General features: G+C 58.5%; 9 protein-coding genes across 15 annotated transcripts; 2 read left to right on the forward strand and 7 right to left on the reverse strand.

Moving 5' to 3' along the window:
• Positions 1 to 1459: 1459 nt before the first annotated feature.
• Positions 1460 to 5746, reverse strand: H310_12552 (AGC protein kinase). The gene is made up of 5 exons (XM_008879630.1): positions 5685 to 5746; positions 5089 to 5617; positions 4686 to 4960; positions 4443 to 4615; positions 1460 to 4294 (listed from the first exon to the last, which is right to left on the reverse strand). The coding sequence occupies exons 1-5, from the start codon at positions 5692 to 5694 to the stop codon at positions 2915 to 2917; spliced, it is 2367 nt and encodes a 788-aa protein (XP_008877852.1). The 5' UTR covers positions 5695 to 5746; the 3' UTR covers positions 1460 to 2914.
• On the forward strand, positions 1542 to 2666 carry H310_12553 (hypothetical protein; the record flags this gene model as incomplete). Its single annotated transcript, XM_008879631.1, has 1 exon — positions 1542 to 2666. A coding segment is annotated over one exon (1055 nt), but the record flags the coding sequence as incomplete, so codon positions are not given.
• Positions 5747 to 6031: 285 nt separating the features above from the next.
• H310_12554 (hypothetical protein) lies at positions 6032 to 7209 on the reverse strand. 4 transcript variants are annotated; one of them, XM_008879632.1, is made up of 6 exons: positions 6947 to 7209; positions 6743 to 6892; positions 6579 to 6695; positions 6360 to 6531; positions 6221 to 6313; positions 6032 to 6168 (listed from the first exon to the last, which is right to left on the reverse strand). In XM_008879632.1, exons 1-6 carry the CDS (start codon positions 7084 to 7086, stop codon positions 6097 to 6099), a joined length of 744 nt encoding a protein of 247 aa, XP_008877854.1. In that variant the 5' UTR covers positions 7087 to 7209; the 3' UTR covers positions 6032 to 6096. The 4 variants fall into 4 exon arrangements, with proteins under 4 accessions (XP_008877854.1, XP_008877855.1, XP_008877856.1 ...); XM_008879633.1 differs by having other exon boundaries at positions 6221 to 6531; XM_008879634.1 differs by having other exon boundaries at positions 6743 to 7209.
• Positions 7159 to 10277, reverse strand: H310_12555 (hypothetical protein). Its single transcript, XM_008879636.1, has 3 exons — positions 9791 to 10277; positions 9158 to 9737; positions 7159 to 9107 (listed from the first exon to the last, which is right to left on the reverse strand). Exons 1-3 carry the CDS (start codon positions 10250 to 10252, stop codon positions 7240 to 7242), a joined length of 2910 nt encoding a protein of 969 aa, XP_008877858.1. The 5' UTR covers positions 10253 to 10277; the 3' UTR covers positions 7159 to 7239.
• Positions 10278 to 10815: 538 nt separating this feature from the next.
• Positions 10816 to 13462, reverse strand: H310_12556 (hypothetical protein). The gene is made up of 3 exons (XM_008879637.1): positions 12959 to 13462; positions 12491 to 12904; positions 10816 to 12438 (listed from the first exon to the last, which is right to left on the reverse strand). The coding sequence occupies exons 1-3, from the start codon at positions 13421 to 13423 to the stop codon at positions 11017 to 11019; spliced, it is 2301 nt and encodes a 766-aa protein (XP_008877859.1). The 5' UTR covers positions 13424 to 13462; the 3' UTR covers positions 10816 to 11016.
• A 4-nt stretch (positions 13463 to 13466) lies between these two features.
• On the reverse strand, positions 13467 to 14835 carry H310_12557 (hypothetical protein). Its single transcript, XM_008879638.1, has 2 exons — positions 13836 to 14835; positions 13467 to 13780 (listed from the first exon to the last, which is right to left on the reverse strand). The coding sequence occupies exon 1, from the start codon at positions 14480 to 14482 to the stop codon at positions 14147 to 14149; it is 336 nt and encodes a 111-aa protein (XP_008877860.1). The 5' UTR covers positions 14483 to 14835; the 3' UTR covers positions 13467 to 13780; positions 13836 to 14146.
• Positions 14836 to 15613: 778 nt separating this feature from the next.
• H310_12558 (hypothetical protein) lies at positions 15614 to 16367 on the reverse strand. Its single transcript, XM_008879639.1, has one exon. The coding sequence runs from the start codon at positions 16324 to 16326 to the stop codon at positions 15703 to 15705; it is 624 nt and encodes a 207-aa protein (XP_008877861.1). The 5' UTR covers positions 16327 to 16367; the 3' UTR covers positions 15614 to 15702.
• A 2287-nt stretch (positions 16368 to 18654) lies between these two features.
• On the reverse strand, positions 18655 to 23557 carry H310_12559 (hypothetical protein; the record flags this gene model as incomplete). The annotated part of the gene is made up of 2 exons (XM_008879640.1): positions 18655 to 21246; positions 21305 to 23557. 2 exons carry the CDS (start codon positions 23555 to 23557, stop codon positions 18697 to 18699), a joined length of 4803 nt encoding a protein of 1600 aa, XP_008877862.1. The 3' UTR covers positions 18655 to 18696.
• A 126-nt stretch (positions 23558 to 23683) lies between these two features.
• Positions 23684 to 24916, forward strand: H310_12560 (hypothetical protein). Of its 4 annotated transcripts, XM_008879642.1 has the most exons (3): positions 23684 to 23803; positions 23849 to 24400; positions 24465 to 24916. In XM_008879642.1, the coding sequence occupies exons 2-3, from the start codon at positions 23968 to 23970 to the stop codon at positions 24716 to 24718; spliced, it is 687 nt and encodes a 228-aa protein (XP_008877864.1). In that variant the 5' UTR covers positions 23684 to 23803; positions 23849 to 23967; the 3' UTR covers positions 24719 to 24916. The 4 variants fall into 4 exon arrangements, with proteins under 4 accessions (XP_008877864.1, XP_008877863.1, XP_008877866.1 ...); XM_008879641.1 differs by having other exon boundaries at positions 23684 to 24400; XM_008879644.1 differs by having other exon boundaries at positions 23849 to 24916.
• Positions 24917 to 25377: the final 461 nt, after the last annotated feature.

Genomic DNA, 25377 nt, shown 5'->3' on the forward strand with positions numbered 1-25377 from the left:
ATTTTTACTATAGTACAGTAGTATTGAATTATCTGAATTTGTGAATAGCTGAAATCTTTTTATGAAAATTAGTCGTTCTCTGAATAGGGATTTTTGATTTCGCTTGAATAGCCACGAAAATCGGCCATCTGTCGAACTATCGTTTACTTTTTGCGTTCAATTTGACGATATACATCGTATTTCTAAGTTTAATTTCGACGATCAAGATCGTCCCAATTTGAAGCACAGCCTGCCCTGGGACGCTTTTAAGCACATGAGACTATTAGCCAATTATGCCGCGATAGACGATTTGGAATAAAAATACCTCGCGAGCATTCACCTTGGACGATCGGGAGAAATATTTCCACTCGTTGGACGATCTTGAGAAATACACTATCGGGAACTCCGGGGACGGTCGTCGAGTCGGCGCCCAACTGCGGCAAATGTTGGAGCGACAGAAGGCGATTTGTTTCGCTTGGTTGCTGTCGTAATGGATGACATGGGTGCCGCCCGTGTCCATCCAGTGGCGGCACCCGTGCAAAAGGGACTTCAAGGTGGCGAACTAGCGTACCCAGTTTCCCCGCGAAGCCGCCGAGATTGCAGCGAGGCGACGGACCAATGTTGTGGTCATGTACAATGCAAACCGCGCCTGCTGAAGAGCGATTCCTCTGCACCAATATATCAGCACCGCACGGTTAGTGTGCCAATGGGGCCCTCCGGACGAAGAGGTGTCCCTGGCCCCCTGAGGGCCCCCGGCACAGCCCTCATGTGGGGAGTGACGGCAACCAGGACTGCCGCCGCCATACGCCCCCCCCCAGTTGTTTCGTACCACGCGCCGAGGATGTGTAATGCGAACCAGGCACCATTTCCTTGAATCAGTACAACGTGTTGGAGTCGATTCTATTCCAAGGCGTGGATGGAACTGCTGCGAAGCAAGCGCAGCAGCGACGGGCCCTTCATATGCAAGGCAATGCCGTTGGGTCACAATGAAATGCCAGCTCCTTGAAAGGAGGACGTGGGACGTCCACACGCATTGGAATTTCTTTCTACCCCCTCGGTCTAGCTGCTGGTAGTATTGATTAAGGCAATTCTTTCGGCTGGGTGTGGTACTCCCATGGCGCCTCTCTCATGACGACGCCGCGATGGGGTGGAGGCGGAAGCCATGACAACCGCAAATTTCTCCGCGCTACACGACACCCGTCCATGTTGACGGCAACTTGTTCCGGCCACCGCTGTCCCTGAGGCGGAAGTCGCCACGGCGACTTATCGAGGGCGGTTCGTAGCTTTGCAATGCATGCCATGTTGCAAGCAGCGAGAGCGAGAGCTGGGGGAATTTCCGTGATCCGGTGCCGCGCTCTTCCAGCGCGACGCAAAAAGCACATGCTTTGACGGACCAGGTTGCGATTTGTAAGGCTGGATGGGGGGACAGGTGCACGAGAGGGGGCCGTCGTCTTGAAAACGGCGATTACACTCGAATGCTGCTCCACGTGATCGGGGATGGTTGAAGTGGCTTATGCACCCTAACACTGTCGGGACGCCGGTCGGTGGCACTTTTGGTTTCGCGATGAAGTTGGCGGCTGGACTGGTCGCGTTTGCTGCTGCCGCGTCCCCCCAAGGCGACGCCGACGACAACCGCGCGTGCCACAACCAAACCGCGGGGTACCTCGATACGCTGGTCGCTGGTTCGTACGTCACCAACGGTTTCTTTGACTGCTTCCGCACGCACGACCAAATCGTCGAGTTCCTCGATACGCTCCAAACAAAGCACCCGACGGTCGTCACCCGCCACGACGTGTCGACGACGTTCGAAGGCCGCGTCATCCGTGGCTACAAGGTCGCCAACGGCAAGAACGCCAAGGCCATTTACGTCCAAGCGGCCCAGCACGCACGGGAGTGGGCATCGACGGCCGGCGCTGTCTACGCGCTGGCCGCGACCCTCGACGCCTTGACCAACAACAAGCCCAACCCGGTCGACAACTACAACCTCATCGTCGTTCCTGTCGTCAACATCGACAGCTACATCAAGACATGGACTACATCCAACCGGTACATCCGCGTCAGCGCGAACGGCGTCGACTTGAACCGCAACTGGCCGTCGCCGTACTGGAATGCCGACCACCAGCCGCCTGGCTCGGACGCGTACCCTGGCAAGTTTATCCTGAGCGAACCCGAGACGGCCGGCATCCACACGTGGCTCCAGGCGAATGTGGCCACGATCGACGGTGGCGTCGACATCCACTCGAACGCTGCCTCGGTCCTGTACCCGTTTGGCGACACCGTCGTCAACCCCGTCGAGCCCTACTTGTCCAAGTACTACGTCCTCGGCAAGGCGGTGCAGACTGCGATTGCCGACGTCGGTGGCAGCTACGACCTGGCGCAGCGCCTCTACTTGACGTACGGCAACTTTCGCGACTACACGTTCCGCAACTACACCAAACCCGGCCTCACGATCGAAGTCGACGGCGTCGACTTTGTTGTGCCTGTCTCGACAATCCGACAAGTCGGAAAGGAAGTGTACGCTGGGTTGACCGCGTACTCGTCGGCGGCCGTCCTGTTCAATGGCGGCGCGGTCCCGACCACCGCCGCGCCCCCTACGACCACCAAACCCGCATGTTAACTGTCTCCCCGTCGCTCCAAAGTTCATGGCAGAGCCGTCGTGTTTTGAATCGAAATACCATTGCCGTCCATGTTGACTTGTCGATGCATGCTTGAGCTCTCACAGCAACGTCGGGACGTCATCCCTGGCGTCGTCGACTTGAAACACTTGGGGGGAGGAGGCGCGAGGGAGCGAGCCCAGTGCAGTACTTCTCTTGCCACAACACCGTCGACATGGCCGCACCACCACCAGGACAGATCAGTCCCCACGGACGTTTGTGAACACTGTTGGGAGATCCAAGTCGACATGTTAACCACTTGCTCACTGCACGTGATGTCCCTACGGCTGGACCTTGAACACTTCCGTGGGTCGAAACGTAAACCCGTCAATGTGCTCCCTTGCCCGGTCCACTTCATCCAGCATACGCCATTCGGGGGTATCTACAGGGATGACGCTGCGAAACTCGTCGTCTACGTACACTTCGTCTGGGTCAGGCACCCACTCGGGCGCGGGGCCGCCTTTGGCTTGGAGAATGTCCCAGTTGATACTGCCAAAGTACGGGTGATTCATAATGTCAAACGGGACGGGGGTTTCGTTCGTGCTGCCGCCGAGGCGTTTGGACACGTCGCGCTCGATGAGACCGCGCAGCAGCGACGCAACGTCGGGGCCCCACTCGGTGGGAATGTACACTGGTCCTTCCGCGATGTTGCGGTACATGATCGCTTGGTTTGCGTCGTGGAATGGCGTGCGGCCCACATACAGCTCGTATACGAGGACGCCGAGGCTCCACCAGTCACACGCGTCCGTGTATCCGTCGCCGCTGGCGCCACTTGCCGACGTTGCCTTTTTCGAATGGACAAGGACTTCGGGGGCAATGTACTCGGGCGACCCCGCCAGCGTCTTGCTCGCGGAGCACGTCACTTTGCTCAGACCAAAGTCGACAAGTTTGATGTGGCCGTCGCGGGCGACCAGGACATTCTCGGGTTTCAAATCGCGGTAAATGATGTGCAGGGAGTGGAGATGGGCCAACGCGGCAACCAATTCCGCGGCATACAACTTGATCCGAGACGGCGAGAGGGTGTTTAGGCCGCTGATGCCAGCAATGTGGTGTGCATGCTCGTGCTGGTGGTGATGGGCCATGATGTGGTAGCGAAGGTCCCCGCCGCTCAGGTACTCCATCCCCATGTACAGCTTGTCTTCATTTTGAAAGGCAAAGTGCAAGGACGCGACAAACGGATGGGTCGCTTCCATGAGGACATCGCGTTCGCGCTTGGCGGTGGCTTTCGACGCGTCGTCCATGCCAAATTTGTGCACAATCTTGATCGCAAACACTTGGTTGGACGCCCGATGGCGCGCCGACACTACGCGGCCAAACGAACCGGTGCCCAGCACGCGAAGCAATTCAAAGTCGTCGATTGTAATGGGCGGTGGCGCTTTCTTCTGGGACAGTGACGCGCGCGATGTCGGGTCTGAACGAACGAACGACGGCCCTTGGCCCGCAGATACCTCATGGCTGGACGAAGTTGACGCCGCCGATCGAGTGACAGACGCCACCGACACAGACGACGGTGCAGGAGGCGGCTGCATCCCTCGAGACGACAACGTGCTCGAGTGCAGCATGGTTGCCGACACACTTGACGGCAGTGGAGAGGATGCCCCCGACGCCGCCATGTCGTCTTCGTCTTCATATTCGACATCATGGACAAGCTCTTCCATTTCCTGCAACAACGTCAGGGTCATGATGGGATAATAATGCCATCAAGCCAGACAGGATGAAGACACAGTGCGAACAAGATAATCTCTTGCGGGACGCCCAGGATGCGTCAAGGAGCAGAGCTAACGCAAGAAGTCGAGGCGCTCGTCGTACCAGGATACACTGGCACTCGCGTTGTTTGTCCCTTCGAATGAACGGGTCCAAATGGTCCACTCCAAAGCGATAATACTTCCACGACGTGTTTTGAAAAAACGACGAGCTCCCGCCGCTTGTCCCGCCAAAGCTTGATATCGCCGTCAAGATCCCGGCGCGGAGCCAGCATTGTCCTGCAACAGAAGCAATCTCAAATCAGGCTCGGGTGTCGCCGTCCCGGGCAACGCGATCCGCCGTACATACCGATGAGCAGCGCTTCCTCTTCCGTGCTACACGTGATCCCGCCTTTCATCGGTCGATTCAGTCCGTGGCGCAACATCCACTCGGTTGCATGTCGACCCGAGAAGCTCTGCGGATGGCACTTGAGGTACAAGTAATGGTCCTTGATTTTGATTTCACATCGCATTTGCTCGGCTGCCAGCCACAGTTGCTTCCGTGACGGCTCGCGGATGATTCGGCACGACAGGCGAAGTTTCCCCTGTACGCGTTTCATCCCTGTGTGCAATTGCAAGTCGTACCTACGCATTGGTAAACGCACACGACGGTATGTGAGAGCATATCGTTGGCAAGAGGTCATCAAGACAAGGCGGATCAAGGCACTCATGATTCCATCGACGATGGCTGTTCAAACAAGACAACGACGTACCACGACGTAAGCTCCATCCCGCTCGTGTCCAGGTCGTCCAACGCCAAGAGCAGGCGCCCCAAATCCTCCGTCTGCACTTGCCCCTTGTCCTTGCACTTGACCAGCACGTACTTGGCCTTTCGGAGGTTCACTGTTGTCCCGAACGTGTACTCTTCCGCGGCAGCTGCGACACCAATTCCAAGTGGCATGTTGCTTTCATTCGCGCTTTCTAAACTTCGTAAAACGGCCGCCTTCAAGGGACTCCACATTGGGCTGGACGGTGACGACGGATGGACTTTCCCGATCGGAGTGCGACGCTTTTCGCCCTTGAGTTCCTTCAAGTCTTTGTCCAGAAGCACGAGCGTGCAGAAAGGATTCCGCGCTGTCGGCAACAAACCTTTTCCTTCGATTGGGGTTAACTTGAGCAAGTACCGACGAACTGTGTCCAAGTGCAACAGATTTGGTCCGTTCCCTTGCGGTGTGCGCACGGATGAAGATTGCTGTGGATACGCAGGGGATGACTTGGCTTTTGCTCGCCTTGGCGGTAGAACTACGTCGTGCCATGCATACACGGAGCATCCTCAGTCACGGATAGCACCTCCACAGGTCCTACCTACCTTCGTCCATCGCGACGTTGCCGGTCGATGCGGCCTTCTTCTTTGGAACTGGTCAATTATCCGGATATCTTCGGATACCTTGCTTTCAGTCAACGCATTCTGGTCGCACGTTTCCGGATAATCGGCGCATCGCCGACGGGAGGGTTGACATCTCTCCAACACTAGCTTTCGATGCGGGCAGCCGTACCATCGATCGTGCAACCACACTCAGTGCCACACAAACGCTGTCGTTGATACCGCCATGCAGTCACCGTTTCGATGGCGACGCAGCGCAGAAGCAACACCTCCGTACAAGTATCACACGAAATGTAGGGTCCCTCCTCACTAGGGAATGCGCGATAGGATTGGTTGAAATAGAGTTATATATTACGAATTATAGCCAATGGGATGAAGAAAGCCCGAAAACGCCATGTTACGAAGTGGGAGTCGGAGGAACGTAGCTTCCGCCGCCTTGGGGAGATGTGACGACGACCTGGCGAACGATCTAACGGAAAGACGTGATGCCTGTGATCATGGGAGGTCGGCGGGCGCAGCACCTGCGTGGCGACCTCAGGGGACAGATGCGAGAATGCGTATGTGCCCGCTTGGGCGGCCAGATGCGAGTTCGCCTTGAGCATTTGGGCAGTTTCCTAGCGTTCGCATCACGATATGCATCGACATCGTGTCTGCTCGTACGTCTTCGCCCGCAGTGTATCCTGTGGTGGGGTCCATGTCGGCACGCAGCGCGCCGCTGCGGAACGACGGGTGGCAAGTCATCACGGACAAGTTTAAGAGCGCGTTCGTGCACATGAGCACTCCTGCAAGCTTGGCCATCGCATCTCGCATGCCAAAGTTCATGAACCCAACGCTGTCGTGATGGTTAGCGAACGTGAAAGGCGTGACACGATCTCTTACAAGAAGATGAACGCGGTGCGGCCGCGGTAGGTGAAGAGAAACCCAAAGAGTTGTCGAATGGTCGGCTCCATGGACGTGAAGCGGCATTCAAACGCGAGCAAGAGCAGCGCGAAGATTCTATCGAGCAACGTGATCCACCGTGATGAAGTGTCGAGTTCGCATACATGACGTAGACAGCAATGAGGAAACTCGTAATGTTGAGCATGGCGAGGTCAAAGAGTCCGAAGAATCCCGTCAGGGCTTGGAATAGCGCCAAGATAACGTTGATGTACCGCATATAGCGCAAGAGCGTGTGGGTATCCCACCCCATAACGCTACGTCGACATGGTGTGAGGTTGCATCACATCCGCGACAGGTCCATTGCAAACCTGTGCCACCACCCGACGGGGTTGTAGGGGGCGTGTGTCGAGCCCGGGTGTGGTGCTGATGTATGGAACGACGATGCCGCATTCTCTCCATGCGGAGGGTCGTACAGCGGTGCCTTTAGATCCGTCGCGTGATTCTGCATGCTGCGCACGCCGCCGTTGGAAAGAAGAATCTTCGGGTCGAAGGATATATGCCCGTGTTTTGGCGCGCTGCGAAAAAAAATATACTCGAATTTGTATTGTCACAACGCCATTGCCCAAAAAAAATGCACGGAAACCGTCGACACACCCACGGGTTACGATGCCGACGACGGCGCCGTGGCCGCCGCCGATCCGTCCAAATTCAGTTGCTGGAGCTGCTTGTACAACACGAGCAACTGCTGGGGATCCGGGGTTTCGTCGCCGTTGAGCGCCTTCATCGCGCGCAGCACTTCGTCCTGAATCGATTCCGACTTGAGGCTGGACGAGTCGTCCTTGGCCGAATCGGCCGAATTGTGCACGGACGGCGGCGGGTCGTGGACGGTGGGGGGGACGACCTGCTCGACCTGCCGCGGCGAGTCTTGGTATCGGCGCGGGTTGTAGCGACGGTCGTGGTCAGGGTAGACATCTCGCGATGGCGCGTAATCGCGCGGGTCCCGACTGTATCCACTGGGGTCGGTGGGGTACTCTCGAAACACTCGACCGTACTCGCGAAGGTCCCGGGGGTACTCGCGCGGGTCCCGAGCATACTCCCGCGGGTACTGACGTGGGTCTCGCTGGGCATACCGAGGGTCGAACGGACCTGCGCGGGGGTATTCCCCGTCGGCGGCGTCGTCCACTGGGCCGTCCCTTCCAAATGGAAAGTCCCGCCTTTGGTGCATCGGGACGTTTTCATACGGTCGAGGATCGGCCATGACGGCGTCGCGGAGATCGACGGGGTAGTCGCGAAAGCCTCGAGCCCGTGGGGGATCGTAGACATCCCGCGCGTACGGGAAATTGTTTCGTCGGGAGTCGGCGCCACGGGGAGGCGGCGGTGCGCCGTACTCGTTTGGAACGGGCTCGTGGGCAGGGTACCGACCACGGCGGGGTGGCAAGTCGTCGGCGGCGGCACTCACTCCGTCGAGAAAGCCTTCGCGCTGCTGCGACGTGGTCCCATTGTCGCGCGGGGTTCCTACGGGCTCGTCGTACCCGCCGCGACGAAGGGGTGGCGCTTGCCATGCCGCATGTGGGTGCATCGGGTACCCGCTCTGTCCATATCGTGGTGGGTTGGTCATGTGCGCAGGCGGCCACGGACCGCTGGGTCGACCAGGAGGCGGCCCACCGCGTCGTATCTGCGGCATCGGACCGTGGAGCGGTTTGGCTGCATACGGGTCAATTTCTTGAATGTCTCTGGGCTTTGGCGATCGATGCGGCGCCAGAGGCGGCGGCGGGTTCCGCGGCGGGTATACCACGTGGGGAGGGCCGGCATGCGAATACTCCGAGTACGCGCTCATCGCGTCGTTATCGTCCTCGCTTTCACGCGTAAAGTAATGGTGGTCGTCATCGTCATCGTCGCCGCCACGGCTGTTGCGGGGATAGTGCGCGGCGGATCTTTCGCCATGCTGGCGGGCATCCGTGCCATGGCTGCGCTGCTGCAACACGTGGGGAGGCGGCCCACGTGCATCCACAAACGAGTCGAACTGGGCATCGTCGTCCGATGCTTCCATGATGTACGTGTCGCGCGCGTTGGTTGTGGTGGGCGGCGGCGGGACGCTGCCGTAGCTCGCTTGCGAGTCCACTCGCTGCATCGACGGCTCGTTGTTGTTGTTGGAGAGCGGCTGATTTCCCGAACCGTTCGACTTGTCGCCGTCTTTGGGCAGACGAAGGGGCGCGATGTTGGATGGGAACGGCGGCTGTGGCGAGGACGGCCGTGGCTCGTGGCACGTATAGTCTCCATCGAGGTCGTCGCGCTGCAAGCTGCCGCGTTGCGAAGGATATTTGTTGCCGCGTTGGACGTGCCATGGCGACGGCATCGGCCGGCCTTGGTTGTGTCCATTGTTGCCGTGGTATCCACCGCTTCGGTGCGGTTGCCGGCGGTCCACCTGATGGGACGGATAGTAGTGTGGGTCGGGCCCTTGGCTGCCGGACAGCGAGATTGTTTCGTCATGCTGCGTGGATTCATGCTGGCTCGATTCAGATCGATCGTCTGCATGGAAGCGGTCACGGTCGAGTCCGTTGGCATTCGTTAGTACATACCCGTGCCATCCGACGCCGTCTGTCGCGAAGTCGCGGCGCTCGCAGTCCCGTCCCTCCGGTCGTGCAAGTTTCCGCCCGAGATCGAGCACGCCGAGCACACTCGAATCATCTTGCGGCCCTTGGTCGTCTTGACTTCCCAGTACCGATTGCACTTGCCGCACACGACTTCACCGCACTTGCGACACCGAACCTTGGTCGAGAACGCGCCAAATTTGGCTTGACACAAAAAGCACTTGGACCGCGCCGCCTTGGGCACCAACTCGTGCTCGCGCAAGAACGGCTGCGCGCTCAGTCGCTTCTCGCGCAAGTACTTGTCAAAGTCGCCGATCGTGCGCGCGCGCTTCTTCATCCCAATCTTGACGACCCACTTGGGGACGTTGCCTTTGAAATCGGTTTGCAACATGTGAATCACCTGGAGGTACCCCGGTCGCTGGGACTCGAACACGATGAAACCCGACCGGACAAACGTTGCTCGAATTGTGCCCAAGTGACCCTGGAAGTCTGGACAGCACGGAAGGTTGATGGACGTCATCGACCGACCCCACCCTCGCCTTCCGTTCATTTCAAAGTCGTCTTGACACTACCTGCGGGTGAGTGTCGTGCCCGAACGAGAAAAAGATGTCAAGAACGTACCTCGAGGTAGCACCAGTCGCGGTTCGCCACGAGAGGGTAAGGACTGCCAAGGACAATCCACCGAATGCCGATGTAATGGCGCGGCCGTTCCGGCGTCGCCGTGGAAATCGTGTACAAGTGCGACGAGTCGATCAAATCCTTGGCAAACTTCTTCGTGTAGTCGGCGTACGCTTCCTTGGTTTCTTGGCGAAAGAGCGCCGCGATCTCGTCGAAATTTGCATACACTTCTGTCACCCCCGCAAGAAGTGTGATATCGGACGACCCTTGCGGGTCCTCTCCAAAGAAGATTTGAATCCCGTTCTCGTCCGAGTCCATCGTCCACTTGATCATACCGTCCTGCAACTTGGAACTGCGCACGAGGTCAATGAGGGAGCTTTCTCCCTGCGCGATGAATTTTGCTCGATCTTCTTCATTCAGCGGTGGGCAGTAGAAGAAATTCTCTGGCACGGGAAACTTGCTCATCTGGTCGCCGCGCCACCGCCCAAAATGCCGCAATGGCTTGGAAGAGCGGGGTTGACATCTTGTACTTCGAATTTCGACTTGATTGGGTCACGAACCCATCGAGGGGGAATACATCCGCATTTGTCCGGGGAAATACCGGGAAAATCCATTAAATACTCGGTAGTCCGTCCAAAATCCCGCCAATACCTGTCCATGAACGTAATGAACAACACATCAACCTGATCTCCGAACGAGCGTTTTCTGCACCATGTGCGATGAGGGGGTACATGGCCATCCATACATGTCAACGAGTCTCTCGATATGGCCACTGTACTTGCTCATTCATTATGGGCCTGTGGGCGTCCTCGCCGTCCAAATCTCATGGCACAGTAGCAGCAACGTGCTTGAAGCGCGGGTTCTTCGAACTTCGAGTACAACATCCATGGGTATCCAGTCCCATGTGGAACGAGATCTTTTTAACGTTGCGTTAATGCGAGTTGTCCACCATGCGTTTTAGACTAAAACGTGTCAAAATCGCCGCTGTCTATGGACAATTTGAATGCGTTTTTTAGATACGTTTGCGTTTGTGAGTGGTTTTAACGTTTCACGATAACGACGGGACGACAGAGCCGCTTCGATTCCACGACAGCTTGGAAGCGACGCGCTCTCTCCGGCGCGACTCACGGCAAACGTCACGTCCAACGGACGGCTGGCGCTCGTATGGACGACGCGACTGTGGACACATGCAGGCACATCATGGTTTGATTACAGGTGGACGATGTCGATCATGCCGCTTCGGGGCTGGCGAGAGTCGATTCCAAGTTCATTTGTTGGAGGTGCTTGTACAACGCGAGCAACTGTTGCTGGCTCGACTCGCCGTCGGCAACCTTCAACCCCAACGCTTCCATTTGCTTGAACAGGGCAGCCAAGTCGGCGTCCTTTGCGTTGGGTGGACGAGGCGCTTGGTCGTCCGTGTCGCTGACATGCGGAGGTCGTGCGTCGTCAGCACGTCGCCGACCTTCGCCCACCGAGTCTTCGTCCCGTCGGAGATACGAATCGTCCTCGTCCTGCGGTGGATACCTGCCTTCTCCCCGTGGTAGATATCCATTCTCGCTCGGATAATCCCGCGTGGACGAGCCCGTGAACATGTCTTCGTCGGCGACAGTCCCGTCCTCGTATCGATAGTCGTCGTACCGATCATGGTAGCGAGGTGGAGGAGCACGCGGATCATTGTACCGACTGTACGCTTGGTATGCGTCGGGGGCGCCTCGACGGTCGTTGTAATACCGATCTTCCTCGTAGTATTCTCGGTGGTCAGGCACGTCGTCATATCGCCAATGCTGCTGCTGCTGCTGGCCATAAGGTGCATATCGATCGTCGCGGTACGCATTGTACTCGAGAGGCTGGTCGCGGTAGTAGGACGAGTCGTAGCGACGGTCGCGTGGTGGTTGACCAGAGTAGCAGTGTTCATCGGCGCCCAGCGCCGACGCCTCGGTTGGGTAATCGTAGCCGTGGCGGGGGCGATAGTACGGATCTTCGTCGGCTTGCCGCGACGGATGGCGGTCGTGGTCGTAATACCGATCGTCGCTCGCATAAGATGGATGTTGCGGCGGCGGCATGTCGAATCGATCGTGGAGCTGGGGCGGCGGCCTGCCACGTTGCTGCGAGAATATTTCGAGGTTCCTTGCATTCAACGGAGCGTAGTCGTGGAAACTCTCGGACTTGTCTGGATCGTCGGTCGCGTCGTAGTGCTGACCGCGCCGGTCGTCGTCGTAGCGAGGGTAGCTTCGTCCATGCTGGTGAACTTGCGCGGCGTCGTACGCGACAGGAGCAACTGGCGGCGTCGACGAGCCTTGCACGGCGGCCGCCGCAGGTCGAGGCTGTTGGAGGGGTTTCGTCGACGACGTGTCCTTTGAGTGCGCTTGGACGGCAATGTCGTCCCTCGCTTTCGTACGTTGTTTCTCGAGCATCTCGCGCTTCGCCTGGCCTTGCCGCGGCGTCGTCGGAGCCAGCGCCGACTTGCGGTCGAACGGGACAGCTTTGGTGCTTGCGTCGATGCTTGTCATGCTCACGTTGTCCGGAAACGCTTGCACTGACGGAAGACCTTTGTTAAACGCGCCGATCGAGCACGCCGAACACACACGGACGTGCACGCGATGGCTGTTCATCTCGACGTTCCAGAACTTGCTGCACGAGCTGCACACGACCTACTCGAAAACGACCCTCACGACCCGCCGCGAGCGTTCGAGATGTCCCCACCTCGCCACAGCGCCGGCAATTGTGCTTCTTCGTAAACGCGCCGTACTTTTTGTGGCAGAGAAAGCACTTGGACCGGGCGACCTTGGGCACGAGCTCGTGGTCGACGAGGAATTTTTCCCCGCTCAGCCGCTTCTCGCGGAGGTACTGGTCGATCTCGCCAATCGATCGCGCGCGCTTTTTCATCCCGATCTTGACGACCCACGATGGAACGTTTCCCTTGAAATCCACTTGGATTGCATGAAGCACCTGGAGGTATCCCGGGCGGTCCGTCTCGAGGAAGACGTAACCAGTGCGGTAGAACGAGGCGCGGACGATGCCGAGCGAGTTTTGGAGATCGGGGCAGCAAGGGAGCTTGATCGAGTTTAGAGATCGCGCCCACCCCCGACGTCCGTTGATTTCAAAGTCGTCTTGGCACTACGCACATGAGAGTTTAGCGCTCGAATCGGTGGGTCGACGAACGGGTTGTACCTCCAGATAGCACCAGTCGCGGTTTTTGATCAAGCTCGTGGGGGACTCGAGGCAAGTCCATTTCACCCCAATGTAATGGCGAGGATGTTGTTCCGTTGGCATTGCGAGTGTGTACAACGACGCCGCGTCGAGCAAGTCCTTGGCAAACATGCGGAGGTACTCGCGAAAGAGCTCGGTCGTTTCGAGACGAAAGAGCGACGCCGCTTCTTCGATTGTCGCCATGACTTCAGTCGTCGAGCAGAGGAATCGCATTTCCGATGGCGCGGTCGGGTCTTCCCCCGAGTAGATCTGGAGCCCGCTCTCGTCTGAGTCGAGGGTCCACTTGATTGGACCGCCTTCGATGCGCGAATGACGCACGAGATCAAGCAGCGACTTGCGCGCCAGGCCACACATGTAGTTGCTCTCGTCTGCCGTCAGCGGCGGACACCGAAAAAAGTTGGGCGGCAGCGGGAACTTGCCAGTCATCGCGACGGTGGTCCTACCGCGGTGCTTGGGTTCGTGTCGTATTTGGAGAATGAGTTAGAAAAAACACCGCGTTACTGAATGTCAGAGAGTGAGAGTGTACTCATTATACTATCGTTTGTATAGGAGAGTTCCATTCGCAATTCGCGCGTTGTCGGCAGAGAGATGCGAACAATCGGCCCTCGAGGAGAGACCGACGTAGGGCGGGACGCGCGTTCGGGTCAGGCACTGCGCTCCTCGTGTCAATCCATGTTGATGTGTCTGAAGCTCGGGAGTGGGGTGGTGGGTGGGCACCGTACAAGCTGCCCAACGTGGGCCTTCGTCGTGTGCGTGCCGCAATTGGACCACATCTTGATGACACTATTCGGACCATGCCTGAAACATGCGCTAGGTGGTCGAAGTGGCACTTGCAAACCTTTGACGACGGCATCGTGTGGCGCCGCCCACATGTTGCGACGGTCGTGGCGCAGCAGAGCCCGCAGGACAAGAGCCGTTGGCTTCACGCTCGCCACGTCCGATGTCGCATTGCCTCAAAATTCGTCGTTTTGTCAAAAACGTGAACTCATCGAAAAGTCCAAGAGAAATTGCCTGCCCCGATCCATATTTTCGTCAAGAAATATTGCAAACACAAACTTCCAAAAATTCCACCAAAAAAAGTCGAAATACATCGCAACACCTGACGCGGCGGCGATTGTACCCATTGGCACAGGCTGTGTGCCATGCGGGTCAGTACGATGTGAGGATCGCGTGGGCGATGACCTCGTGCATGGTGATGGATCGAAGAGCCAACGTTTCCAGTTCACGTGATGGGAAGCATGGCGTGGCTATTGTTGGGGACAGCTGAGGGACCGACCCGTCCAGACCAACCACGTGGACGTTGTAAGAATGGCGCACGCTGTTGCTTGGGTTCCCACCCAGCATCCCCGCCGTGGAACGCTTCCTTGCCCCGTGCGAACCCAGAGAAACCCTCGCTTTGTTGGGCAGGTCGCGAGATGTCGGCGGGGTCGTTCTGATACCGGAAGCACGGACGCCGTGCGTTCGACTCGGCGCGCGCAATCCCATATTGAAACCAGTTCATGATCGGCGGCACGACGGGACATCAATCGTTGGACATGCCGTCGACGTCGACCCGCTCACACATGGCGGGCGGGACTCGCCGCTCGAAATGGCGTGGTGCCAGCAGCGTTGACGCGGGAAAAATGTGGCCGCGGACTGAACCAACTGAAACCACGTCAACAAATCCATGGATCAAGATCGCCACGGCATCCCGAATCCCAAGCACCACGACAACCCCCGCAACGACGATTGCCATAGTTTGAGAGGGGGGGGCACACAGCGGCACGAGATCGGCCACGCTCGTGCTTGCTGTGTATCCATGCGCGAAGCGCAGCGCATGTTCGTCACGACCTTTCATGCGGTGCTGTCGGGGGTTCGCACGGGTCAAGATCGCAAGCGACAGGCGGGTGGGGGGACGAGGGGGATGCAGACACGGTCACGATTCCGCCCCTCGCGACCAATGCACATCCTCCAAGACCTTGCGAAAGGGGTTTTCCAGGAATCAAGGCAACTTGGCAAAGCCGCGTTGGGGGGTGCACATGTGTGTGTGGTATACGGAGCCATGCCAGCGAGATTGGAGCGTGCTCGAATCCATCGCACACAACGCATGGACATCCCCACATGGAAATGCACGAGGTGGGAGTCTCGTCCCGACCCAACGATCCGTGCAACAGGCCTCACGGACGGTTTCTTATCACACCAGAAACACGTCGACGACGCACAATCATTGCACAAGCCGCCTTCCCGTCACACGGCATCGCATGGGTGAACGCATCCATGCATCTTCGCCACCAACGCCCGCCGCATGACGATCTGGTCGCGGGAGGGGAGGCAAATGTGGCTGAAAGGCGGTTACAATGGTCCTGAGGTGGTAAAAACCCGAATGGCTTTGCCTGACAAATCCGGTTTAAGGTTTTAACCATTAAAGCCCGATACGTGGGTATTAAAATCATGGTTTTACTGCCCTCCTCTTAACATGGAAGGCAGTCCGCACGCTATTAAAACCCTATTTTCCGAATAAAGCCCGATATTATTCGACCTAAAACCCAACATTGTTCGACCTATTAAAACCTGAAAAATCCTGCTACCCTTGCAATGGTACGACCGTTGCAATGGTCGGAGTGGAAACCATGGAAATTCGAATAAATACGCCCAAATTGACAAATAGATTTTTTCAAGTTCGAAACATTCCACGACCAGCGACGGCGGCGCGGTGGGGAGATCGGTTAGATGAGCTTCTTGGACTTGAAGAAGCCCTTGAGATAGACAATTTGCCACACGCCAACGCTGAGGAGGACCACGACTGTCAACGCGTTGAGGTACGTCACGCGGGAGTTGGTCGCTTCGTTTGTGTTGCGCATGGAGGCCTCGCGCTCGCGGACGTACAGCATCTCGCGGTGGATCTCGGTCACAGTGTCTTCCAACTTGCGCAGTTCCTTTTCGACAGGCATCAGATGCTCGCGCTTGGCCACGTCCGAGTAGTCGATAGCTTCAACCCCGTGCTTGAATTCAAACGAGATTTGGGCGATCGCAGCGTTCGAGTTGGCAAAGCACACCGTGTACGTTCCGTAGCTCTCGGCCGTGAACTTGTATTGGTGGGACGAGTCCTTGGTCGAGTCGATGTTCAAGTCGGACGTGAGCTTCTTCTTCTTCGGGTCTTCCAGCCAAAACTGGACACCCGTCGTCCCCTGCACATTGCCCAAGACCTGGTACTGCGTGATCACGAGAGACCCTTCATCCACATCGGTGGTCAAGCACTTGGTCGACGACGCACGCACGTGGAAGATCACTGCGCGCGCTGTTCCTAGCATGCACGCGATGAAGGCTACGATCCACGCCTTGACCAGCATGTTGGACCCACGTCACTCCGCACCGCAGATTTTATCTGCCGTCGATATTTTTTTCCGCATTTTAACGTCCAATCGCATTATTCTAGTATTTCCATACAATATGCAAGTAATCATTTCCTTTCGTATTTAAAGGAGGGTGGATCTGACCGAATCCGCAAAACCGCCGCGCTCCCATCAACTCGAACGGAGAGGTGGTGTCGTCGGCATGAGCTGCATGGCGGGAGGCCGTGGTTGCTCGTGTAGCTATAGCTGGCCTGGATGTCCATGGAGCGCACGTAATGCGCTACGGCGGCGATAGTGGGCTGGATGCGTGCAAGAGCCACACCACATCCAATGCGCGAGCCGGTCGACGAATGCACCTCCCATCTCTCGATCGTCCGTGCAACGCCGGAGCGCGGATTCTTTTCGTCGTGATGTCGTTCGAGCGAGCGGCGATTCTCCAAGCACGAACAGAAACACTCGCTCCGCGGAGCCACCATGGCTCTGGTGATTCCAAGTGTTGTGGTTTCGTGCATGAACAAGTCGGTCGACGGTTGTGGTTGAGCATGCCGTCACGCAAGGACTGTAGCGACGTTGACGCAGCCGAAGCGGCGTCGTTCACGCCGCTGCAGTGGAGCGCGCACCGACCACTTTGCCCATCCCGACATCAGGGCACGGCCGTGTGGGGCGCTCCGCTTGGTCCGAGGTGGCCACAAAGTACTTGTAGACAGACAGCATCCAGCGTCCGATGCGATCGATTCCTCTTGACCACGGTAGCAACCCTTGCGACATAGGGCGATGCCGTCCCGCAGCGTCCATGACGGTCGAGTCGACCTCGACTTCGATGGAGCAACCATGTCCGCGCCAGCGATGTCGGGCGCTTGAATTGCCGTGGCCGATGGCGATTTGCACAGCCACAAGACGACGACCTGGCGAGGACGCGGCGTATGTCGGTAGGGGCCACGATGGCGGAACCGGCATCGTTCGACAAGACCGGAATCCACCGGCCGACGATGGCGGCGTCCAACAAAGCGCTGTCGATGAACGCCCATGACGAGTGGACGACGTCGCCGCGATTGAGCAAACGACGTGGGGATCGACTTGTCCGACTTGGTCGGGGGCACAACAGGAATAGCGCCGACCATTCTTGTCGTTGGGCATACGGAAACAAGTCGCCGACTGCGAGTTGGTAGCCACCCCGACGTCAAACAGACCGCCCATCGTGTGCGAGGCATGGCAGGGGCGGCGCCATTTGTATGCCGCATGCGATCGTGGCTGGTCCGTGCATCGCGTCGATGGTTCAACACGATGTTGTCGATGGCGCCACTGGTTCGACGTGCTATGGACGGCTGCACCAGTCGCAAAAGTCCACGAGGTCGACGGGGGTTGACCAGACGGTGAGAAGAAGGGCGGGTCTGCGTCGTCCTAGTTCGCAGTCCATGCGCGGCTGCCAGGGCCTCGATGGCTGGAATGCTCGCCGTGGACGAGAAGGCTCGTCGAGGCCGTGGGATTTTCCGTGTCTACGAACCGATGGACCGACGCTTGGGACTGGGTACTGGGTAGCGATGCCGGACGACGATGGCAGTCGATCTTGCTCGTGACGGGGGGAAAGCTGTGCATTCGAGTCCATGGCACCAGCAGTACACGTGGCTGCGGGGGACGGCGTGCTGCGGGCCGCACACACCACGTCGACGTGGCGGGATGGGATTGGAGCCGGCTGCCAGGCTGCACGTCGACGGGAGCGACGGTCGCTTCAAGAACGGCACCAACGCGGACGCTCAAGTCGTCCATGTGACGTGTGGGCGATCGAGGCCGCGACCTCTGTATGGAGCATGCCCTGCTCACAAATCGAGTGCCGAGGTCGCTCGCTTGTCGAGAGCTTCGCGTACATTCGGCCAGAGCGGCCATCGGGCACCTCGATCCCCCTAGCGCCCTCGTCGGGGAAAGCGCCATGCATCCTGCAGGTGCTTCTAGAGTGGGCATCTCGGACTTTGGCATCACCGTCTTGGGTACGCCTGAGCAAGGCATGGCCGCTTAACCAACGGCGCCCCCGCGCCATGTCGACCAGCGACAAAGGGTGACAGAGCAACCCATGGAGCGGATTCAAACAAGGGTCCATCCCGAGATGGCATTGCCCCGACCCCACGATCGGAAGGCTGCCAACCCACACGGCGGGACGTGCCGACTTGGTTCGTCCGAAACGAAAAAGCCGACGGCGCTCTGCCATCACGACGGCGAGGCGATGGCGCCTACCAAGCAATCGAATGGCTCTGTTCGTTCGACGGAGATGCTTTCGCGACCACCCATCCAAGCGACGTTGAAACATACGATGCCCTGGTGCAGCTCAAGTGGCGGGCCAATACGAATATCGGTTGGGGATGTGTATATAAGTTAGTGAATGGATTCGCGGGGGATGGAAAGCGGCCGCGATGACGGCGTGTGCAGCCGCGAGGGACCAAGCGGAGTTCGCACGGTGGGAGGGCGCATCATCGAGCTGTGCCTCGTTGGCGTCGACGAGGTCGCCGGAATGCCCGAAATTGGCGTCGAAGGCGCCATGGCCGACGTAGTCCGCGGGACAACCTTGGACGGCATGCTCGACGGTGCGCGTAACGAAGACGAGGTGGCCAGGCCTGGCGACGTCATCGATGCCAGCGACGATGGCCGCTGCAGCGTGCGCGAACTCACCGACCGTTGGAGCAGTCGCGTCGGCGTGTTGATCTTTTTCGCGTCCGACGGAGAGGATGCGATGGGAGTCGGGATTTGACGAAGCACGGCGTGGGCTGGCGGCATCACGTCCTTGAGCACGGCTTGCCTCGCCGCCTCCCACCGCGCCCTGTACTCGGCAATCGCGTCCTTGTCTGTAGTCGTCAGCTCTTCTTCTGGCATCGATTCGTTTGCAAGCCACGACACCACTTGGTCGTGTCGATCGTTCGGGAAGGTGGCGGCCAGCACAATCGCCGGCGAACTCTCCAACACAGCGTCCCAGTACCCCCGCGCGTCGCCGCTCCACGTGCGCTGTAATCGAGCGAGCTCCGCGTCGACGTTTCGGTCGGGCATGAACAAGTGATCGACGCACCACAAGTCCACGTCGGGAAACTCCTCGTGGAATTCGTCGCTCACGGCGCCGTCCCGCCCCGCGTCATGCAGCTGGACGTGTGTGTCGAGTAGTTCTTGATGGAGAATCGCGTACTCGTCGACGGCATCGAGTTGGTCATCGCTGTGGTGGCCCAACAACGCAATGTCGTCGTCATCATCGTCGCTCACGTCGCTAAAGTACATGGCGCGGGCCACGTCGCAAGCGTCCTCGGCGCGTGATGGTGCATCCACCGCTTCCACATCATCCTCACGAGGGTCGGCAGTGTGCACTGGGCCGTCCATGCGACAGCGCGGCGACGTCGACGTCAGGTACGCATCGTTTTCATCGACTTCCTCGACGCTGTCGCTTCCAATATCATCGTCGTCGGCGACTTCGTTACGTCCATCGATCGCATGACGACGTGGTATTACGTCGCCGTCAATAAGAGCGCCATCGGGGTCGTCGACGTGGCGGGGCGACTCGACGTCGGCTGGCTCCCCGGGAAGGACCAGATCGACCGTGCGGGCCATCGGACTCGCCTCGTCGCCCACCTCGACCGAGTTGTCGCGCCGCGACTGTGCGCATTTGGACTTGTTGACGCCGTCGATCGGTGATGGAGCGACCGGCACAACAACTCGATCTACCCGAGCCACGATGTCATGGGAATGCTCCAGAAAGTCGTCGGCGGCGGCGTCGACGGCTGCCAAGTCGCAATCTCCCAAGTCGGAGGAATCGCTCGTCGCAACAGCGCGCTCCGTGCACGATTCACGCAAGTCATGGCGCGCGGACGGCTCCGCTTCGATGGTGCGGTCGCGATCGTGGCGAAAATCGGTCGCAGGTTCTTGGCTGTGCTGACGAGTTGGCTGCGCGTCGATCGTCGCTGGCGTATCCAGCGAGGCCGCCTCTCGAGCACGTGGAAGCTCAGCGCCATCGTCGTGTTTCGGTGGCGTTCCTGCCACGTCGCTCGTGGGGCATGCGGCGGTGGACGTACCCTGCTGCTGTTGCTGACATTTCCACTGGGCAAACTTGCTTTTGGCTTTGTCGCGGGGGGTGCATTTGGCTTGCAACGCTTGCTCGGCCGCGGGGCCGCATCCGTCGTCATGGTGCTTCCACTGGGCGAACGAAACAACGTGCCCCCCGCCATTGAATCGGTCCCCAACCACGATAGACTCGTCAAACGTGGGGTCGTGCGGCGCCTCGTTGTCGAGGCGGTCTTGTTTCCACTGGGCAAACCGCTCCTTGGCTTTGCGTTGCGGCGTCGTGCTGGACCGCTTGAGAAGCGTTGCCACACCATTGCCCTTGTCGCTATCGTCCGTCGAGCTTGGCGGGTTCCCGCTCGACAAACAACGCGGCTCCTCAAGAGACTTGTCCGAGCCCACGACTGGCGCGGCCACCACCGATGGTGGCTGGCCTTCGTTCATCGGACGAGAGTCCGTGGACTGCATGCGACGTCGCACTGCCTCTTGGACTGCAGGGTCCGATTGCAAACTGAGCCATTGATCCAAATGGGACGGCGGGGCGGCATCGCGGCCGGTCGAGTGGTGGTGCACCAAGAACGCCAAAATGTCCACAGCAGCCACACGAACTTTTGTCGCGCGATGCGAGGCGTACGGCGCTAACGCGTCGCAAAGCCGCAGACTCGGGTAAGTCCAATCGTCGGTGGACGGCGGGGCGGGGATCGGGCACATCGTGACGCTCCACCACACTAAGAGCCGTGCAGCGCCCATTTCAGTCAGTGGCGCAACGCGTTCGTCGTCGGAGTTTACGACCAGCACTTGCTCGAATGCAGTCCACACCTCGTCCATCGGAAAGCGACCAAGAAAACCAGCCAAGAACGGCTCGAGCCTCGCCTGCGCCGCCTTGACCTACCCACATACATCGTCATGGCGTCGGCAACCAGGCAAGCACTCAGCACACACACACCTGAAAGAGGCGGAGGAGGCCAGGCAGCAAACTCGTCGGCGGTCGCTGGGCGGTGGACGACAGGTACGGCACAGCCAACTGCAAAAACACAGGCACAACTTTGGCGTGCAGAGACGCTTGCAATTTCGCTTCGAGCATGGCGCAAACGGCGGCATGGTCGTCGGTAGTCAGAGAAGCCGACACCTGCGACGATATCCCGTCCAAGACGAGCGGGTGCAGCGCGTCCAAGAGCTCGATTTGGAGTGGCCACATTACGTGGACGTCCGAGAGGTCCCGCGCAAGCTGCTGGAGCTTGGACAGGTCGATGGGAGCATCGTCACCAAGCACAGACAGCGCATCGTGAGGCATGACGGGCGGGTCATTGTTGTTGGACAGAGCAGCGGCGACTTTGAATGCATCGCCGTCGGTGGTCGACGCTGCGAGGACAGATACGTTGTCGCTGACATTGTCGAAACGAATCGGTCGCGTCGGCCGGTCGGCAAGCGAGTCGTGATCGAAAAATGTTGGCATCGGTGGGTCATCACGACTGTGGATCGCCATGGGCCCGGCAAGTGGACCGTCGCAAGGCATCGAGCGACAGTTGGCAGCGGTTGCATGGCCATTCGTTGCTGCGGTGGTCGCTGGATGGATCGGTTGGTCGGCAGCGGAGTTTGTCGGTATCGCTGCCTGGATCGATTGGTCCTCTCCAACGGCATGCGGCCATGCCAAGTGGACAGGTTCGTCCAGAACGGAGGAAGCTGCGGCGTCGGACGGCTGTGCAGGATGACGAGGTCGGTCTGCAGTCACAGTAGCACGAACGGGCATTTCCATTGCCGGCGACACGGCTACATGGAGACGCCGTTCGTCTACGGCCGGCGGAAGCGGCATCTCGTCGTGGAATGTCCTCGCCACTGCCGTGCGGACAGGATAATCGTTGCGAGGCGGACTCGGGCGGTCATGCCAAGCCCGTGGCGTTGTGCGGTGCATCGGACGGTCGTCAGAGGCGTCGCGGCGGCCGCCCGCGAAACCCTCGCCTTCGTCTACGTGTAACTCGTTCAAACAATGCTGGGATGGTCCCGATCGATTCGGTCGGTCTTGTGCGCTCGAATGCGCCCCGTTCAGCGCAGCAGGACCAAGTACGTGATGATCGATCGCAGACTTGATCATTGAAGGAATCGGTCGGTCGCAATCGTGGACCGCGTCCGAGGCTGCTGGGTGAATGCATCGTCGATCTAGCTCCATGGAACTCTGTACAGGATGGATCGGTCGATCTTCTTCGTGCACCGCACTCGACGGGGTAGGAAGGGCTGGCCGCCGCTCGATTGCATGACGTGGCACAGTGGCGACGGTCGAAATGGGTGGGTCGGCGTCGACAAGGTTGGGTAGTGTGTTTGGTTTGGCTTGGCGAATCGGTCTGTCGTCGTCTGGCGGTGGCGCCGCACGGTTGTCGCTGAGCAAAGAGCACTGCCTGGACTCGGTGGAGCCTCCACGATTTGGCATTGCGAGGCTCTCGGGTGCACGGTCTCCCGTTGCTAGCGCGTCGCCGGTGGCGACGTCAACGGGCGCTTCTGCATCGCTATCTTGGTCGCTGCGTTGCCGCACGGGTTGCAGCAGCTCCAAGTTGTTGTGGCTCGCCATCTTCCACATCACCCATGCGTGTTCATGTATCTTGATCCAGTCTTCCGACCGGATCTCGCCGGCGATTGCTTGCCCATGAGTGAGCACGTCCACTTGGTCGCTATCGCGTTGAGGCCACTGCCGCACAACCACGGTCGCGTTGTCGGGGAGGTCTGGGTTTAGGGAGAATTGCATGGACGCGTGGATGCGCTCCGCCATCACAACGACGTCCTCTTGCTCGACAATGTACGGCTCGCCTTGGTACATCACGACATACGACACGTCGTCGTCGTCGTCACCCGATACAAGCTCTGTCAGGACCCCGAGGTAAGCGTCGTGCTCGAGCAACACTGTCTCGTTCGTGGACTGGTGGCGCAGCTGCGTTTCGGGGTATACAAACACAACTTTGGCAAGCGTTGTCGATTCCCACGGAACGAGCAGCGGCATGTCGTCGGGCGTCGATGCCATCACGTACCCGTCCGAGTGCTGCCAGGAGACGTGCAGCCACGGAGCTTTCAATGGAGGCGATGCCGCGGTCACCACGTCATGGATGTTGAGTCTATAGCCTGTGCTCTCCGGGGAGGATGCGCTCGGCGACGTTCGCACGCGCAACTGGGCGCCCTTGGGCAGCGCCGGCGACACGCAGTACCACCGCATATGAAGTGTTTGAAAATGGTTGCTTGGGCTGCATTTTAATCGATTTCGTCAAACCGTATACAAACATTAGGTATTTATTAAATAACTCTAAAATAATGGCTAGTTTCCACCACAGTTTCATCATCCGCGTAATTCCACGGCGCCGCAATGGCGGCATCCAGGCCATGGTCGGTGCGCCTTGACACATCTCGCATGGAAGCGGCGAGGTGTTGCTGAAGTCATGTCTTTCAAAGTCACACCGACCAGGTCCTTCATCCAAGGGTATGACCGGGGTTTCATTTCCGTGCACAGGGAACTGCTCAATTGGACATGGACCCATTGCTGCCACCTTCAACGTTATCGATCACTTTCAACTCGTCGAGAGTTTGAAGAGGTCATGCACCCCGTCGTGCCAGCCAAACAAACGAACCATGGCCGCGACTGTAGGCAGCCTGGAAGATGCCATCAAATCCGCGGATTGCGCGGTCTTGGCGTTGCGAGCGTGCAGTGATGTGCATGACGCGCAACTTGATTTTCTGCTATCTGTCGAGCGAGGCACTGCGTCGGCCGCCTCGAGCATTGAGTTCCCAAACGTGATGGAGTCGCCCAAGGAATGCCGTCCACAACTCGGCCTGGAATCCGAACGCAGATGGAGCTCTTTTGATGGGGAGCGTCAAGCGCAAGTGTGTGCTGTCGCAGCCTTGGCGCGCCTTCGAGCCACGAATCAGCGTCCGCAACCTGGATTCATCCATTCGGACATTCGTCCTCCTGGCGTTTGGTCAGATGCCGTCAGCACACCCTTCCCTCCACCACTCGCCGAGGCTTCGGCTTCTTTATCAAGAGGACACGTCAACTGTTCAACAGGTCCGTCACTCGTGGAACTTTGGATCGGATGAAGATCCAAACGAGAGGCGTCATCGCTGACTAGTGAGCGTGGGTAGCCCCTGGAGTGGGTGGTGCGCACAGGCTCGTATAACTCGCGTGGTGCAGCTGGTGTGCCAGTTGAAGTGCCGACCGTCGGCCATGCGAGAGAATGCGGTCGGCGACGCACCACAACGTGCTGTTACGGTGTTCTTAGCACTAGACAGGGGTCCTACAACGGGATGGCCGACTCGCAGCCTTACTGTTTGTCACCGGCACCCTCAGCCACTCCACGGCAGGGCTCCAGGCGGAGCAGTCTAAGTTTGGGCCCTTGTTTCGCTCATGGCGAGGCATGGCTGGGATGACGGCGGTCGCACCGGCGATAAACTCTTTCGGCGGGAAGACGCCCGCGAGGACCTCTACATAATTCAGCATCGATATGATCAAGTTGGGTGTGCTACGCGCTGTCCCATGCCGCCTGGTGCTGCAATGTGAGGTTTGGCATCCGCGCGGACTTGAGCACGAACTACGACGACGTCGTGAGGTCCGAGGTGCTGGTTGCAGCCATCAAAAAGAGATCGCACCATTCTTCGCAAGGCAGGTGCATGGCCGCTCGTCACATACAGCGCGCTAGCATGATGGCAATCTTTTCTTTTGCGTTTACACAGGAGGTCGGAACCCTCGCTTGCTCAAGGAGGACAGGTACTTGCAACTCCGCGCCACTTGATTACTCGGATCATCATGTTCGTGCATAATTTTTATCCAATCAAGTATCCGATTTTCAAAAACAAACAAGACTGTCACGATTATTGGCCGAAACTCTTGATAGCAAACTTTTGCCTCGCAAGACGCGCCAAAATCAGAAAATTCGATTTCACGACATTAAATTAGCTGCAGTCGCTTTTGAATTTCTCACGTATTGGAGGCAAAGCTGGGGTGTAAGCACTTGTCCATGATTCATAACTATCCTCTCATACATA

Source organism: Aphanomyces invadans (assembly GCF_000520115.1).
Source record: "Aphanomyces invadans strain NJM9701 unplaced genomic scaffold supercont1.40, whole genome shotgun sequence".
NCBI lineage: Eukaryota > Oomycota > Saprolegniomycetes > Saprolegniales > Verrucalvaceae > Aphanomyces > Aphanomyces invadans.

What these genes read in the sequence shown, in the direction of transcription:
- H310_12554 (XM_008879632.1), bottom strand. Translation starts at nt 7,086, where the DNA reads ATGCAGAATCACGCGACGGATCTAAAGGCACCGCTGTACGACCCTCCG. An exon ending in GATACACTGCGGGCGAAGAC is followed by an intron (nt 6,314 to 6,359) that starts GTACGAGCAGAC and finishes TGCGAACGCTAG; the next exon opens with GAAACTGCCCAAATGCTCAA. An exon ending in CCCCTGAGGTCGCCACGCAG is followed by an intron (nt 6,169 to 6,220) that starts GTGCTGCGCCCG and finishes TCTTTCCGTTAG; the next exon opens with ATCGTTCGCCAGGTCGTCGT.
- H310_12557 (XM_008879638.1), bottom strand. Translation starts at nt 14,482, where the DNA reads ATGGGATTGCGCGCGCCGAGTCGAACGCACGGCGTCCGTGCTTCCGGT.
- H310_12560 (XM_008879641.1), top strand. Translation starts at nt 23,821, where the DNA reads ATGACCGGGGTTTCATTTCCGTGCACAGGGAACTGCTCAATTGGACAT. An exon ending in ACACGTCAACTGTTCAACAG is followed by an intron (nt 24,401 to 24,464) that starts GTCCGTCACTCG and finishes ATCGCTGACTAG; the next exon opens with TGAGCGTGGGTAGCCCCTGG.
- H310_12558 (XM_008879639.1), bottom strand. Translation starts at nt 16,326, where the DNA reads ATGCTGGTCAAGGCGTGGATCGTAGCCTTCATCGCGTGCATGCTAGGA.
- H310_12552 (XM_008879630.1), bottom strand. An exon ending in AGAGGAAGCGCTGCTCATCG is followed by an intron (nt 4,616 to 4,685) that starts GTATGTACGGCG and finishes CTTCTGTTGCAG; the next exon opens with GACAATGCTGGCTCCGCGCC. An exon ending in GCGAGTGCCAGTGTATCCTG is followed by an intron (nt 4,295 to 4,442) that starts GTACGACGAGCG and finishes ACGTTGTTGCAG; the next exon opens with GAAATGGAAGAGCTTGTCCA.
- H310_12556 (XM_008879637.1), bottom strand. Translation starts at nt 13,423, where the DNA reads ATGACTGGCAAGTTCCCGCTGCCGCCCAACTTTTTTCGGTGTCCGCCG. An exon ending in GCGACTGGTGCTATCTGGAG is followed by an intron (nt 12,905 to 12,958) that starts GTACAACCCGTT and finishes TCATGTGCGTAG; the next exon opens with TGCCAAGACGACTTTGAAAT. An exon ending in ATTGCCGGCGCTGTGGCGAG is followed by an intron (nt 12,439 to 12,490) that starts GTGGGGACATCT and finishes GTTTTCGAGTAG; the next exon opens with GTCGTGTGCAGCTCGTGCAG.
- H310_12555 (XM_008879636.1), bottom strand. Translation starts at nt 10,252, where the DNA reads ATGAGCAAGTTTCCCGTGCCAGAGAATTTCTTCTACTGCCCACCGCTG. An exon ending in GCGACTGGTGCTACCTCGAG is followed by an intron (nt 9,738 to 9,790) that starts GTACGTTCTTGA and finishes ACCCGCAGGTAG; the next exon opens with TGTCAAGACGACTTTGAAAT. An exon ending in GACGGCGTCGGATGGCACGG is followed by an intron (nt 9,108 to 9,157) that starts GTATGTACTAAC and finishes GCTTCCATGCAG; the next exon opens with ACGATCGATCTGAATCGAGC.